This window comes from Pygocentrus nattereri, chromosome 15 (assembly GCF_015220715.1).
Source record: "Pygocentrus nattereri isolate fPygNat1 chromosome 15, fPygNat1.pri, whole genome shotgun sequence".
NCBI classification, from domain to species: Eukaryota; Metazoa; Chordata; class Actinopteri; order Characiformes; family Serrasalmidae; genus Pygocentrus; species Pygocentrus nattereri.
The window spans coordinates 24,082,826-24,099,195 of NC_051225.1; the positions used below are offsets into that span (position 1 = coordinate 24,082,826).

Sequence of the window (16,370 nt, forward strand, 5' to 3'; positions counted from 1 at the left end):
ACCTCGTGTCTCCAGTTCTGTCAGATGTTATTTGAAAATACCTGTTGCCCTTTACATTGATGATGAACAGAGCGAAACAAATCGCCAAAATTACTCTGAAAAATTTTGAAAGTTAAGCATGTTTTTTCTTTCTTCTGTAAAGTTATCATTTTGGAGATGTGAGGATTTGTACTGACAACAGTGATATGTTGTTGGTAAAATAGTGGACAATCTGAAAAAAAAGCTTTCTTTGAAGACTATTTTGCCTCACGGTAGCCTACATGTAGCAATTAAAAGTATAAAAAAGTGTAATGTCAAAAAATATCTGAAATCTAGCATAAAACAGTGTCTCAGACATTTCATGTAATAACTTTCTGTGAGGGAACGTTCAGAGGCATTAAACTCTCCAGGTTCCTATCACCACCGTTATAGATTTGACTGTACATTTCTTTAGAGCGGAGAATTTCACATCAAACCACTCTGAATGACTTTGTTTGGATCTTTATGATTGAGTTATTTGAAAAAACAGACTTCCCATTCAATTCAGTCAATATAATGGAAGACTTTGATATTAGGCTTTCAAAGATTGCACTAATAAGGCAGTTTCAGTCTTCACTTTGTGGCACGTATATGTTCTTGCTTTGCTGAAAACTTTGCTGAAACATGTGAGCAGCTAGACGTTTACTACCGTGACACCTTTGACAGCTTACCTCTGAGCCATCACAAAAAACCCCCTCCCCAAGATCTTTTGTGGTTTGTGGTTATGCAGTGTAGCTGTCTGTACACAAGAAAAAGCTTCAACATGCTGACATGAGTCCCCTACAGTTTCAGTTTGAGACAAAAAGACAGATGCCACTGAACTCTAAAGCAACTTGTTTCTGCTTACCATGGCAGGTAGGAGCTCATAGTTGACTGTCACAGATGCTTGAAGTGCTTCTCGTAGCAACTTGTCCAAATGCCGGAGGCAATGGAGACTGTTGGACTTTTATTGCTTCTTTTTACAGCGTTCGGTGCTGAAGGTATGTCTGTCTCTCACTCCCGGTCTATAGAAGCTCATGCTGATCAGTAGCAACACCACAAAAGGCACATGTTACGGATGTAACCAGTGGTGGACAGTAACTAAGTAAATGTAATTCGTTACTGTACTGAAGTAGTTTTTTCATGTATCTGTAATTTACTTAAGTATTTCCATTTTGGGTGACTTTTTCCTTTCACTCCACTACATTTCAAAGTCAAATATCTGACTTTTTACTCCACTACATGAGAAATCTGTTGTTCCTTTTGGTTTCTGTGTGTATAAAAACGTAACATGTCAAAACAAAAGAAGTGCAAAGCAAGAGCACCAATCAGGGCACAGCGGTCACTTTGTTCTGAGCTTGTTTTGACCTGTTGGTCATACCAACCCAGTGCAGCACATGGTTGAACGTCAGTGCAGCAGCATAAAAATTTGAGAGCACATACGTGACCTAAATGATGAACTAACCTAACTTTGTGTAAATAGACCACAATATAGAAATATGTCCACATATGCAGTCGTGCCTGGCAAGTTTCTTTTTCCTGAATTCATACAAACACTTTCATTTTATAGTAAATTAGTTTGGGCTGGTTTGTGTTTATGAACAGAGACCTACAGAGAAATATAGTAAAGGAAGCTCATTTGTGATCCTGAGTTTAAAGCCAGTTTTTATTCAACTTGTAACTAAGTTACAAATAAATCTTAAACTGAAACTTTGCTCATTTGTTAAAGTGATTTCAGAGCCACTCGGTTCTCCCTGATGGAAACTGTTTGCCTTACATCAGAGCTGTAATTAATCTTTTAGTACTTTTACTTTGAATACTTAAGTACATTTGAAGGCAAATACTTTTGTACTTTTACTCAAGTTGAGGTCTAGAGTAAGGACTTCTACTTTTACTGGAGTAATATTTTACCTTGGGTATCTCTACTTTAACTCAAGTACATGATTTGTGTACTTCGTCCACCTCTGGATGTAACATTGATGTCTGCAGTAGACGGAAGTAGAAATAAAGATCTGGACTAAGATTAAGATTTTATTTGTGAAATTACACCACACAGTTAGTGAAAATGTAGAGAATCACTTTGTGAACTATGTTATTCTCAAGAACGTGTGGCATTTTAGCATGTTTAGCCAATTCACTCTCAAAAACATATATATTTTCAGAAGTATTTTCTGCGTAACACAGTTGAATACATTGGCTGTCCACTTTGAATATAATGGTACTTCAAATTTACATGATTCAGATGTGGCAACTGGTTCCACATAACATTTCAATTCTTGCCAAAAGAAGTGAACTGAAAGATAGCAATTATGTTGATGTTCAACACATATTACACAGATTAACACATCTGAATCATCTAAATTCCAAGCATTATTTTTTTATGCATCAAATGTCCTTCGTGGTGGTGGAGTACTAAGTACTAAGGCCATTTAGCCCGTTAAAATCTCAGAGCTATAACATGCTAAGGCTTATTATTCAGTTAATCTTAGGTTACAGAAGTGTGTAGTAAAACTTTGGGCCCATCAGCAGGAACTGGCCTTTAAAGGAGAATTACCCAGTTACAAGTCATGGTCTGCCATGATTTCTGCTCAGTAAGGTAAAACAATACCTGTCATATAATTAATTAAACATCTCTAAAATGCCATGGAACTAGCAATGATTCCAGACTTGTAACATCTAAATAACTCCATTGTTTTTCCCATTGTTTCAGCTGTTCTCTATGTAATTACTGACTAAAAATACTTAGAATGTAACAAAGTTTGAGCTTGAGAGGTTAAACTAGCAATATCCCTCAAATACAATGACTGAGTTGTAGGCCAGAATAATAGTAGAAGTGTGCGGCTACTTTCTACCTCTCTTTAATTGCAAATGCAGGCATAAGCTAAATTTATGCTCCTACAGGTTCAACTTGTCCATTCCCGAGTCCACAGTGTTATAAGGAAAGTACTCTACCTGACGAAGATTTCCATTGTGAATGGGAGGACCCAGACAGGTCTAAGGAGGCTGTTTACACCCTTTTTATACAGTAAGAACACTATCATTTCAAATTTTGCCTCTGACTGCACAAATACCAGCTCATACTAATGATCTACAATTTTACTGTTTTTTTGGGGAGTGGGGAATTGCACTGAGGCCTTGAATGGGGGGTTGCGGTGGCTGAAATCTTTCTTGGACCCCTCATATAGATACTGACATAGTACATCCATGACTCACAGAGAGATCCAGTTTCTTATCAACATTCCTCCCCTGTTACTGACATGACTTATCATATCTTTCAATATATTTCATCTAACAAACAGGTCCTTCACAACCTAAGTATTCTAAATTTATCATTTTGAAATCTTAAAAGATCATAATGATTCCATTAAAAACACACACACACACACACACACACACACACACACACACACACACATATATATATATATATATATATATATATATATATATATATACATATACATATACTTATATTTGTTTGATTGAAATATGTAGGTTGCACAACAAGAGTTTTTGGGAATCTCTATTTATTCTCATTTGGCCAGTTGCCAACACTTGTCATACAGCAAAATGCAATTGATTATTGTGCGGATGTGAATGGTGCTGCTTTGGTGGTGCTGTCAAGAACTTTGAGAATCAATGAAAATTATGGGAAATGTGCAGTAAATTTATGAACTTTCTGTGCCTGACTAATTCTCTTTTGTGTGTTGACTAGTTCAACTTCTGATGTTTCTCCATACCCTGCTGATTTCCAAAGTGGCAATGAACAGAACGTACAGGTGCCTCTGGAATCTGTGCTTATTGCAGTTCAGTCAGACATATGGGTGCAGAAGCAAACAGAGAACATGACTTGCATCTCGCCCAACACCTCTGTGTTCCTTAATGGTTTAGGTAGGACTCTACTCTCTTCACTCTAAGAGACTAATTCAAACAAATCAGTATACTGTTGTTGTCAAATGTTGGACAACAGACTGGATGGAGTGCAGCAAGCACATGTAAGTGCATCTTCATTAAAATAAAGGTTTGGAGTTTTTGGACACTGTGTGCAACTACACTTGTATGGCCCAGGGCCACCTGCAGCCCCAGGGCCCGCAAGCTGGTTACAGCACCTCTGTCACTGGACACTGGGTATCCTCAGGAAGTTGTCTATGTTGCCCATATGGTTGAACTGGCCATGGATGCTGACATGACAATTTTGTGCTTATTTCATGCTTGTTATCATAAATCCCTACCTTTTTCTGTTAATTTACCATTTCTGAGGATTTGTCAAGCTACTGTTATCAGCCTTTTTTTCGAAATGTTAATGCTGTCAGAAGTTCTGACAGTAGTTTTGCTTTTGCTGACTGTGAACATTTGAAGCTCATAGTGAGGTGTCTTTTTGTTTTACTTGTATTTTTCTATGTTGTCAACAGTCAAATACAGCACCCCTCATATACAGAAAATGGTGAGGTCAGCTGGAATTGTCACACTAAACTGGCATAGAGCAAAGGACAATAAAGGCGCTTTTTACGAAATCAGATGGAAGGACTTTTATGGTTCATGGCAGAATGTAAGTGCATGTCTTTTATCACCCTCTCTTTCTCTCTCTCTCTCTCTTTCTCTCTCTCTCTCTCTCTCTCTCTCTATATATATATATATATATATATATATATATGTATCTCACATATCTCATGCCATCAGATAATTTATTGACCTTCTAAAGTGTTAGCGATTTATTAATCTGATGTATTATCAAATCACAGGACACTTTTCAGACTGAGGACAGTACCAAAGGTTTGTATCTCTTATTATTATTTTGACCAGAATTTAAATATTTGCTAGTCAGTTTGATATCTGTAAACAGATGCTCAAAAGTATTAGAATAAGTAAATAAAAAATGTATTGGTATTTCATTAGAAAAGCCCCATCTTTCTCTAATTTTACAGGTGCATGGTTTACTTGAATGTCGATCTAAAATAACAATAATTATAATAATAATAATAATAATAATAATAATAATAATAAAGTGTTTGCTGGATCATACTCATACTCAGCATGAAATGACCCCATGAGCTCTTGAAGAGCACCTATGAAGTCAGTAGCAAAAAGCTACTGAAGATTATGAAAGAACCCTTTGGTCAATTTAGAATTAGTTTATCTTTGAAATGAAAAAAGTTAAATTCTTCACAGGGAACATGCTAAAATAAAGCATTTTATGCAAATTGTAGTATGCAAAATTTCTATTTTTTGCTGAGTTTTACACATTGGTAAATAAATACAACATAAAGCAATACTTTTTCCTTAGAGCACTTTTTTTCCTTAAAATGTTAAATTCACCAAATAAACATTAATATGAATAAAAAATATGTTCTTTGTAAATGATGTGTATTGATTTTCACTTAGAGGTTAAACGGAACATGCTGACTAGGAAACTTTTGCAATGAGAGCCAAAGCAAAGTACAGCAGAATCAACAGTCTGGAGTGTATTGTACATTAAGGTATTCTGTACATTGCAACTGCTGCTGACCTGCTTGTACGATAATAGAGCTACTTTACAATCTCACAGAAGTAGCAAGGCCAGAAATCAATATGACACAGATCAGGCAACACTGTTGAAGTTGGAGATATGATAATAGTATTGGATATAAATTACAAATGTTTGTTTCATCAACAAACTATAGAGAATGAGTCTGGAGTCCATGAGATTTTTGTAGAACTCATTGTTTGTATATATCCTGCAGCTAACCAGGACTCTACCACTCTGCACTTGGAGAACCATTTAATGTACCAGGTCCAAGTTAGACGCAGGGCCATTGAATACAATCTCTGGAGTCACTGGAGCGATATCATTGATGTTCCTGTTGGTGAGTGCAGAGTTGGCCAATGTGACCGAATCTTTCAACCCAAATCTGCTTTGTACCCATAAAGTCCAAAGAGTCTTAAAGAGCTCCCTAGTTCAGTAGTGAGCCATTTTCAAAGCTGTCTTATTGTAAGAATCATTCCAGTGTATTCAAACATTCATTCCCTGAATAGCTCCCACAATGCACTATAAATACCAATGACAATCAACTGTTTGTAATGTTCCCTGACTGGAACTAGCATCACATCTCCATCTCGATTTTAAAATGAAATAAAAGCTGTATCTCTCTCACCTCTTCACCTGGAAAAAGTATGAAATGTGTATTTTTCACACTTTAAATAAAAATGTCTAACAGTAATGAGGGTTTTGGTCTAGCAAAACTCTTTGTCATAGTTTTTCATTCATTATCAGAATGTTCATAGCTAATTAGCTAACCAGTAGCATTTGTCCCTGATTTTAACTTTATTTCCCCTTTAATGTTAATGTTTGCCACTAACTACCTTCAAAATAATATTACATAACATATTTAGCACAATAACACAATAGAACATGCTATATTTTCACAAGTATTGCATTTTAGTTATTCATTTTATGAAAGCATGACATTAAGTAGGCTGACCTGCTAACAGGCTTATAAGCCTCTTAAAAAGTGTTTCACTACAGGCTTTAAGTTTCAATCTTTACTGAAAGGATCACCTTTTATTTCTATTCAGTTATCAGCTGATTGAGTTGAACTACAAGTGCTATGAATTGTTTAGGTGAATAAGGTTAGCTTGGCGAAAGTGATGCTAATGGAATTTAGATTTATGCTAGCTGTGTTAATTGCCTGAAGAAAGGCTGTACTACTTTAAACACTGCTATGTGTGACTTTGACACTGTTGTTTTTGGGTCTCAAAGAAAACAAAATGAGAGCGTTCATTGTGGATGGACTCGACATTGCTGGTATTTTGTCGTTGCACACTGTTCTCGCATTCACACACAACCAGTGCCTGAATTAATATTTACTACGTACTGATTAACTACACACATAACTAGTAAAAGAATCAAGACACAGTCTGAGTCAAGAGAACAAAGTTTGAGACTTTATTACTGATATGCCACTCTGCTACTTCCATCTTTCATTTGCCATTAGGTCTGCCAGTCTACATGTGTTTTGTGGATTTGGAGAAGGCATTTGACTGTGTCCCTAGGGGGATCCTGTGGGGAGTGCTCCAGGAGTATGGGGTGAGGGGCTCATTGTTTAGTCCCTGTACAAACGGAGCAGGAGCTTGGTTCGTATAGCCGGCAGTAAGTCAGATTGGTTTGCAGTCAGGGTTGGACTCCGGTAGGGCTGTCCGTTGTCATAAAAGTTATGAACAGAATTTCTCGGAACAGCCAAGTGGCAGAGGGTGTCCACTATGGTGGCCTCAGGATTTCACGTCTGCTTTTTGTGGATGATGTGGTCCTGTTGGCGTTATAAGGCCGGGGTCTCCAGCTCTCTCTGGACAAGTTTGCAGCTGAGTGTGAAACGGCTGGGATGAAAATCAGCATCTGAGACAATGGTCCTTGGTCAGAAAAGGGTAGAATGCTCTGTCCAGGTCTGGGGTGAATTCTTGCCATAAGTGGAGGAGTTTAAATATCTTGGGATTTTGTTCACAAGTGAAGGAAGACATGGAGCGAGAGGTTGACAGGCGGATTGGTGCGGCATCTGCAGTAATGCGGAGTCTATACCAGTCCGTCATGGTGAAGTGAGAGCTGAGCCAGAAGGTGAAGCTGTCAATTTACCGGTCAATCTATGTTCTGACTCTCACTTATGGTCACGAGCTTTGGGTAGTGACCGAAAGAACAAGATCACAGATACAAGCAGCCGAAATGAGCTTTCTCCGCAGGGTCGCTGGGCTCTCCCTTAGAGATAGGGTGAGAAGTTTGGCGATTCGGGAGAGGCTCAGAGTAGAGCCTCTGCTCCTTCACGTTGAGAGAAGCCTGTTGGGGTGGTTTGGGCATCTGGTAAGGATGGCCTCTGAATGCCTCCCTAGGGGGGTGTTCCAGACTTGTCCAATGGGTAGGAGACCCTGGGGAAGACCCAGGACACGTTGGAGGGATTATATCTCTCGACTGTCTTGGGAACACCTCGGTATCCCTCCGGAAGAGCTGGATGAGGTGGTGGGGGAGAGGGAGGCCTGGGCCTCTTTGCTTAGGCTGCTGCCCCCGCGACCCGGATTCGGATAAGAGGTTGACGATGGGTGGATGGATGGATGGATGGATGGATGGATGGATGGATGGATAGATATCACAAAAATAAACTATGATTAAAATATTGTTCTCTGACTGAGTAGCTCTCTGAAATACATATAACTACTTACATCAGAAGGCACATTTTGTGGATTGTAAGTCTGTTAGAAAAGACATCAGCATTCCCTGTACAGTTTGTTCTATATATAGGCCTATAAAAATATATTTACTTTAAATGCTGATTATGATGATGTAGGTTTGTTGTGACAGTAGCCATTACTGCTTCACACAGTTTCAGCAGCACTACAAGATTTTTCTATGAAAATTGAAAGAAGCAGCATTACTGAGACAGGAGAAAAACATGTGCTAAAATATGGTGTGTGTGCGTGTGTGTGTTCTGTTGCAAGTCCCTATATAGCTTGAAATAACAATCTAAAACTCAGAGACGTTGGGTTGGACTTCAGGAGTTTTTCAGTCATGCCATATGTCTTTACATATTCATACTCAGAGGCTCAAAAAGAAGGTCTGGCTCATTGTTTATATCTCAAATGCAAAATCAACATTTTACTGATGAAGGTAGGATGACGATAGTAGATAATTCACTCACATCCTCAGAAGACACATCCCTCACCCCAAGTTTTGATGGTGTTCACTCAGGGAAGGAGTCAAAAATACAAACCACATTTTGTACATCGCATGCAATTACACATTTCCACCAGAGAGGCCTCCAGATCCCCAAATCTTACATAGTACAGCTTTGAAAATAAGTGCATAATTGAACAGTTTGCCTGTTAGCCTTGCTCACTGTCATTGAAGAAGGCCAGCTCAGAGAAGCAATTGTTTGGTCTTGAAACCACTAACAGTGATCAAAGCTAGACATTTCAGTGCATCTTGTCAAAACAAAAAGGGATGGGGTTTATATTACGGATGCTAAATGAAAGACATGCTATGAAAATTAAATTTGAGGCAGTTCAAGTTTCTGTATTGTTAATAGCTGAGTTTAATGCTTTTTTTTATAAAGTCTCTATTTTGCACAGGCATATGCTACTTTGCAATCTTTTGGGTTTTTCTGTGATTTTTTTTTTCTTCAATCTGTGTAGCATAAAATTAGACTTGTTTAGAATCAAGACATTTTATTGCAAAAATCTAATGAAATATTGACCTCAGAATGTAAATCGTATTTAATCTGAAAATATAACTAATAAGTGAATGTCACTGGTTGTTTTATAGAAATTCAAGCGCCTGTTGTTCACTGGAAAGAAGAAAAGACAAAAAGGATGAGGAGAGTTGTTCTCAATTGGGATGTAGGTTTCTGCTCAAATCTAAAGAGCCATAGAGCACATCATTGCCACATTAATTTAGCTAATGTAATACATTTTCTTCACATAGAAATTATGTACACAGTAGAGGCAGGTCAGTCTAAAGCATTACTTGTCTGAACATGTCTAAATTTTACACTTCTATCTTGGTTATTTTTTCAGCCACCACCTTTTGAAGCCTCCATTGGAGGTGTCACTTACAACCTGACTCTGAGTCTACCTTGTGAAACCAAAACCAAAACCACTAAGAAAACATCTTATTACATGAATGTAACTGATTCAGAAGCCAGGGTGTCTATCATTGCTATTAATAGTGTGTCGGAGTCAGCCTCTCAAGAGATTACTATACCGAACATCCAACATTTAAAAAGTAAGTGTCATTTTGGAAATATATGTGACAGAGAGTGACAGTATCTGATAGCAAATATGAGGTCTCATCTGTCAGTTGTACTTCTGTTTGTGTCTCTTGAAGACTGCCGTGCAGATTCAGGAACACTGCCACAGAAGAAGCACTTCTGCTTGGAGTGGTATAAGCTTTCAGATGGTGAAACCCGGCCGATACATGTGAACACCTCAAGGAACGCTACAGTACAGTCCATTAAGAAAGGTAAGAACCCTGAGACATAATGAAAGAAATATACAATATACAGTACAGCACAAATTTCAGAGACCACTCTCCAGTCAAAATGACCATACATAAAAAACTGTCACCATCAGAAAAAAGTGCTTAAAGTAGTGCTTGGTAATATTACAACATTTCAAAATCATGATACTTCAATGGGTTTTCATGATACACAATTTGTCATAATATATTCTTTTGACATCTGATAAGTTAGAAATCACAAAGTCATGCTTCATTTAAAAATACCGTCATAAACTATGAATGCAGTGATTTCTGTTCAGCATTTTACAGCTGCACTGTAAGCTGCACTGAATGCAATAAAAAGGAATTATTCATGCTGTCTTATCAATGAAACATGCAGTTGGGAAGCGTTGCCGACAACCATGATATACTCAGAAATGCATATTGTGACATATCGTAATGTAATTTATCACAGAAAACATAAATATTGTCATATTTCCCAGCAGGTTTTCAATCAACTCAGTCTAGAACCATTGTAGCTTCATTTCTGAAAAAAAAAAATTGCTGCTGTTTGTCCATCCGTCCACTGTGAGAAGACAATGCAACACTATGAGTCTGAAAGGACGTGTAGCTGTCAAGAAATCATTACTGAGAAAAGGAAACAGACTAAAAAGAAGAAAATTAGCAAATCAAACAAAGAAGCTGCTGGGGTTCTCAGAACAATGGACTGACCACCCCGGAGTCCAGACCTCAACATTGTGTGTCTGTAATTATTTGGACAGTAAGAAACTGGAAATGCAACCAACATCTAAGACTGAACTTTGCCAGGAAAAATAAAAACAGCAGATTTATTGCAAAAAATTTGAAGGTTTCCCAAAAAGAAAAACTGTGGACACACTAAATATCTGTTTTTTCCCCTCATCATGAGAAAGGACTAACTTGTACGTAATGGCTTTTATGACTGGAAATGAAATAAATGTGGTCAATTTTTTATATTTTGTGGTAACTGTTGCACAACACTATACATATATATATAGAGATAGCTTATATCTCCTTTTCAGATTTTATTACAAATAGTTTTAAACAACTTTAAACTTTAAAAATCTCTGTTTTACAAGGTTGTGATCTGACCACGACAACATGGATACTTATTACATTTGCCTTCACATACAACTTTTATGATTTCAGATATGGAGAAATTTGTCCGTTATTACTACTTTGTTCATGTCAAAAAAGGTAGACAACTATGGCACACCAAAATCATGTGTCCCATTTATTCCTCAGAAGGAGGTAAGTTCAGAATAAGTATAACCATGTTTAATGGTTAACTGTTGTTGCTGAGGAAAATAAAAAATAAAAATGGAAATACTTCAAATAAGATTATAAAATAAAGCAATAGAAAATAACAAAACAATGCAATTACATTTTCCTCTTATTTTTTGACAGCACCTGTTGCAGGTCCACAGAACATCACAGTAAATGTGACTCATGATTCCGCTTTGCTGTTATGGAGACCGATTCCAGTCCAGGACCAGCGCGGTTTCCTTCTGCACTATGCAATCTGGATCTTGAGACAAGGTGGTGAAATAGGTGAGGTATTTTGCTACACTGAAGGATTTTCAGTCTGAAACAATGATACAATATGAACATATGTCATTGGGAATATTTGCATGTTTTCCTTAAAGCGCCAGTCTAAAATTACTACAAAAGAAAGACAATTTATCCTTACAAAAATCAAACCACCTTGGGAGCCACAACATTTCATGTCCATTTTTCTATTTTGGCTGTAACTGTGTCTGTGCTAATGAACTATTATGGGCTAAAAATATAAAATACATAAAAATGCAGACTTACTTTGCTCTACTTTAAGCTTTAGCTGTTCTCGCATCTCTGGCAGGAAACTTTTCCACAAAAGTAGAATAGTTTCTTGTAAAATGTTGCGCATCATTTGGCTTTTTATGAAACTGAAGTCAGATTCTCATTCACCAGCTTTTTGTTTGAATTTTTCTGTTCCACCTTAAACAGTGCCTGGGGCACGGGAATGTAACTGCTAAATGATTTAAGGTGGAACAGGAAAATTCGAACAAGACAATGACTTTAGCCTCATGACTTTGTGTTTGACAGTTTTTTGTTACAGATTAACCATATAAGGAAACCACTTGGAGTGCTAATAAAAGTCCACTTGTCCCCAAATTATCGATGTTTGCCTTAAATCTTTCTCTTCGCCTAGCTGGCTACTGGCTAGGCGAGATTATTGTTTGTGCACCATCCTTCAGGGTTAAAGGTGAATTAGCAGTTATGCTTTAACTCTAGCATTTAAGACCCTTGATTGTTAAAACTATGTTAGATCGATAAGCTGAGCTTTATTTTACTGCAACGGAGAAAAAAATTTATTTTTACCTAAAAATCTAATTCTGCTGTAGAGCCACAACAGTGCAGCAATAGAGTCGTATGTTAACAACCCCTCAAATAGGGCATAAAAATACGAGTAGTGTAGTAATGCAATGTTGAATGCAACTTTTTTTTAAATTGCTTCGTGTAACTGTCAAGTTGCACTAAAATTATATTGCAGGCAACTCACAACATGCGAGTAGCTGCATGAAAGTTTCACCACATAAAGGCAACCTACAAAACAGCAATGCAATTTACATTAAGTGTGCTTGCTCTTAGTTCAGTAACTCAGAACTAGTTCTGGCAAAGTCATGATGCTTTTTCTAGAACATTAATAACTGTTACTCTTGCAATTAATTCATTCTTTTTAGAAGGTCATTCTCAGTTGTATTTTTTGAAGACGACTCTCACTCTTTAACTTTTGCATTTCTCAGATTACCATGAGGTACCAGAAAATCAAACTAGCTTCCGTCTCAGAAACCTCACTACAGGGTCCTCTTACACTGTCTATATCTCTGGGCGTACTAAAGTAGGGGAGGGGCCTAATGCCACTGCAAATTTCTTGATTCCGACGTCATTTGCTGCACCTAGTAACGGTAAATCTTTCAATTATTACGAAGGTTCTTTTATGAGTATGATGTAATTCTATGCAACTCATCTGTAACGTTTCTTTCCTTCATCAGTGTTATCAAAGGTCATCCTAAGCGTCGGCGGAGTTGTGCTTGTGTTCTCAGTTTTCTTCTCCATTGCTCTCAGAAGGTAAGGAGGGGAACAGCTGTTAAGGTGTACTCCAGCATCTGTAGCATATCAAAAAGGTCACTTTTCATAAACAATAATGTTAATGCATTTCCCTGTGAAAAAAGACAGGGAAATCCTCTGCTGAAGCAACTGCTCACTGACTTCTCTTATGAGTATCTTTTGAGTAAGCAGGTGGCTGTTTTAACAGTGAACTGTGTTAAAACTACAGTCTGTGGTTACTGGCTGTGTGATGCAGATGCAGATGCAGACACCTGCTTCACAAATCTAGTTTACAGTATCATGTTCATGTTCAACAGGGTAGTTTTAGTAGGTTGTTCTGTGAATATTGTAAGATGATCACCAATGCAATCTTTAGTGTGTTGTATTTATGTGTGTGACCCATATTTCAGGTTCAAAAAGAAGATCTTACCCATGATCCCAAGCCCTGTGATTACTGCTACAGCTTCCGAAGGCCTACATCACCAGGTTGGAAAAACAAATGCTTTTAAAGGACAACTAACCCCCTCTCAATTAAGTACACATATATTTGGTGCTAAGTAGTTACTGAATAATTCATAGTCACGGCCAAATAATACAAAGTAGTTACTGAATAATTCTTAGCAGTTGCCAAATAGTTTTTGATTAAATTATAGTCAGAAAAACAGATAAATACATATTCATAACAGAAAAATTAATAATACCTACAAAATAATTCTATAAAAAAAACAATAGTTATTACAGAATAGTTCAAAATAGCTGCCGAATAGTAAGTAATTATTAAATGATTTATAGCCAATACAGAATAATTCATAATACGTACAGAATTCTGTGTAATAATATAATATACTTACAGACAAATTTATAGTCCCTGCCAAATAATATACAGTAGTTACTGAATACTATACAATAGTTATTGAATAATTCATCATAACAGTCATAACAGAATAATTCATAATACAGAATAATTCATAGTACGGACAAAAAAAAATCCATGATAGTTACAGTTGAATAATGAGTAATTGACAAATAAATTCACGGTAGTTATTGAATAATGTACAGTAGTTACACAGAATGAATTCATAGCAGTTTTAAATACATTTTTAAAACATAGTCATACACCCACGTTTTGGGTACACATTTTGTTGATGTTCTAGGTAAAAGTAAGTTAACACATCCTCTACAGAGACACACATCTAAACATTTTAATACACAAATACTGTTTATTTGCAGTTTAACATATAAAGATTATATAAAATCTGATCTGTGCAAAAGTTATTTTGGGCACATAAACGTACAAAGGTTACGGTACTTTTTTCCCCAATAGGTTAAACTCAGCAAGAAATTGCAGAAAAAAGTTTGTTCAATGTATAGAAGGTATAAACTTTTGGGGTTTTTTTTTGAAAATCAGCAAAACATGCAATTTGACCAGCTCTATTTAACTTTGGCATCTGACTGTATTAATAATAGCAGGATCACAGCAGGAAATGAATAATTCATAGGAGTTAATGAGTAACTCATAGTAGTTAATGAATAATTTGCAATAGGTACTGTATAATTTCTAAGACTTGCTGAATATTAAGTCTTAAAATGAAAAACAGAATAATGTGGCTGCAGTTAAAGTGGTTACCTGTATTGGTGTGTTTTTGGTTGGGGTTTATGCTTTCAACGTCATAAGCAGGAAGTGCAATGTCCTGTTTATTTTGTGACTGTGTGTGACCTAAATAAGGGTTTCCCCATTTGGAGAAGTAAAAAAATGAAAGAATTTATATAGTCAGCAAACTGCACAAATACCACGTACAGCATGACGGTTTCACAAATGTTGAACTTCAAAAAAGCTGCATGCGTATTCAGCATGTTGTGGTTATGTGCATGTTCATGAGTGGGTGGGTGTGTGCTTGTGGGCATATGGTGAATGCCCCTTGCTTACGTCTGACCACTCTTGTAGAATTTGAGTGCAGCAACGGAAGAGGTGCATGAGGTGATTCTTCTGTCCCCTGATGATCTGGATAAACAAAACAAAGCAAACCAAAGCAAAGAAAGCACTATACTGCAAGACTGCCAGCTCAGTGTCTATGAAGAGGATGATGAAGAGGATGAAGATGATGACGCCAATTTCACCAGTTCCTTCCCGAATCCTAACTATAGAGGACAGACGCTCAGGCTTTCTGAGACACTGGCGGTGGACAAAGGCCAAAGGGAAAATAACTGTGACTCCAGCACACCTTCATACAGACATAGCTCTGTTCTTTAACCTCGCAAAGGGGTATTCTAGTATTTTTCAGCCTAATATCTCTTCTAGCTGCTTCTGTATTGTATGGTTGATGAACACAGCCAATGGGAACATGATGGAGCACTTGCCCTTTGGCTTCTATTGTGAGTGTACATTGAATAAACAGCTGTTCTGTGGTGATTGACAATATGGTACAGATGCAGGCAGAGATTAGGTTGGAAACTACTGGGGTATTCCTTTCAACTTCAAGGACATCTACATCCTAAGCCTTATAAAAGCCTATATAAAAAGAAATCAATGCAAAATCACTGAGATCTTAGAGTTTTAAGGGAAAGGAATTCACTTCTAGACCTGCGGGTAGGTCTGTGAGGTAATGAATCCTCTGAACAGTGGTTTGGAGAAATGGTTTGGAGGGTTAATGGATAATATTGCATTTACAATATGACTGTATCGCTGCTGTCAGAAGAGGACCTCATATCTCCATTTTTCTTTTTTTTCGGTTTTTGATATAGTTTGAAAACCCTTTACATTATGTGTAAATTTAATGAAGAATGGACCAAAAGAAACGGACCAGAATGACTTGCAAGTCTGGTTCCATTGACTTACATTAAAATCAAAGTAGGTTTTTTTCTTCTCCTGTAAAGTTACCATTATGGAGATACAAGGTTTTCTACCGACAACAGACATATATAATCAGAACACTTATTAAGTATAAGGATGTCAGGGGCATGTAGTTTTGCATGTATAGGTTATTCTAAGATGTGACACAATTAGGACTGCAGCATGGCTGAAATGGCTTGCAAAAACGTCAATTTTAGACGTACATTGTTTTTCTTAGTTGTCTAACGTGAAACTGGAAACAACCAAGTTCTAAGAAGCGACCTGAAAACTTCTCAGCAAATGGCTGAGGTGGCAGAACTTACTCACTCTTGAACGCCCAGTTGTGGTCACGGTTATGAGCAGCAGTGCTCATCTTCAATAACAAAACATCTTCTGCAACTGTTCTGCAGCTTTATAGAGGTACAGCAGACTGGCAAAAAAAACTGTATTTTGACATATGCC

General features: G+C 37.1%; 1 protein-coding gene across 1 annotated transcript; it reads left to right on the plus strand.

Annotated features, from left to right (window-relative positions):
* Positions 1 to 815: 815 nt before the first annotated feature.
* il12rb1 (interleukin 12 receptor subunit beta 1) lies at positions 816 to 15,874 on the plus strand. Its single transcript, XM_017716587.2, has 15 exons — positions 816 to 998; positions 2,899 to 3,022; positions 3,713 to 3,888; positions 4,410 to 4,546; positions 4,740 to 4,770; positions 5,718 to 5,840; positions 9,278 to 9,351; positions 9,529 to 9,736; positions 9,839 to 9,973; positions 11,138 to 11,239; positions 11,396 to 11,539; positions 12,775 to 12,936; positions 13,024 to 13,099; positions 13,489 to 13,564; positions 15,024 to 15,874. The coding sequence occupies exons 1-15, from the start codon at positions 935 to 937 to the stop codon at positions 15,327 to 15,329; spliced, it is 1,938 nt and encodes a 645-aa protein (XP_017572076.1). The 5' UTR covers positions 816 to 934; the 3' UTR covers positions 15,330 to 15,874.
* The last annotated feature ends 496 nt before the right edge of the window (positions 15,875 to 16,370 follow it).

What these genes read in the sequence shown, in the direction of transcription:
- il12rb1 (XM_017716587.2), top strand. Translation starts at nt 935, where the DNA reads ATGCCGGAGGCAATGGAGACTGTTGGACTTTTATTGCTTCTTTTTACA. An exon ending in CATTTATTCCTCAGAAGGAG is followed by an intron (nt 11,240 to 11,395) that starts GTAAGTTCAGAA and finishes ATTTTTTGACAG; the next exon opens with CACCTGTTGCAGGTCCACAG. An exon ending in TTCTCCATTGCTCTCAGAAG is followed by an intron (nt 13,100 to 13,488) that starts GTAAGGAGGGGA and finishes CCCATATTTCAG; the next exon opens with GTTCAAAAAGAAGATCTTAC.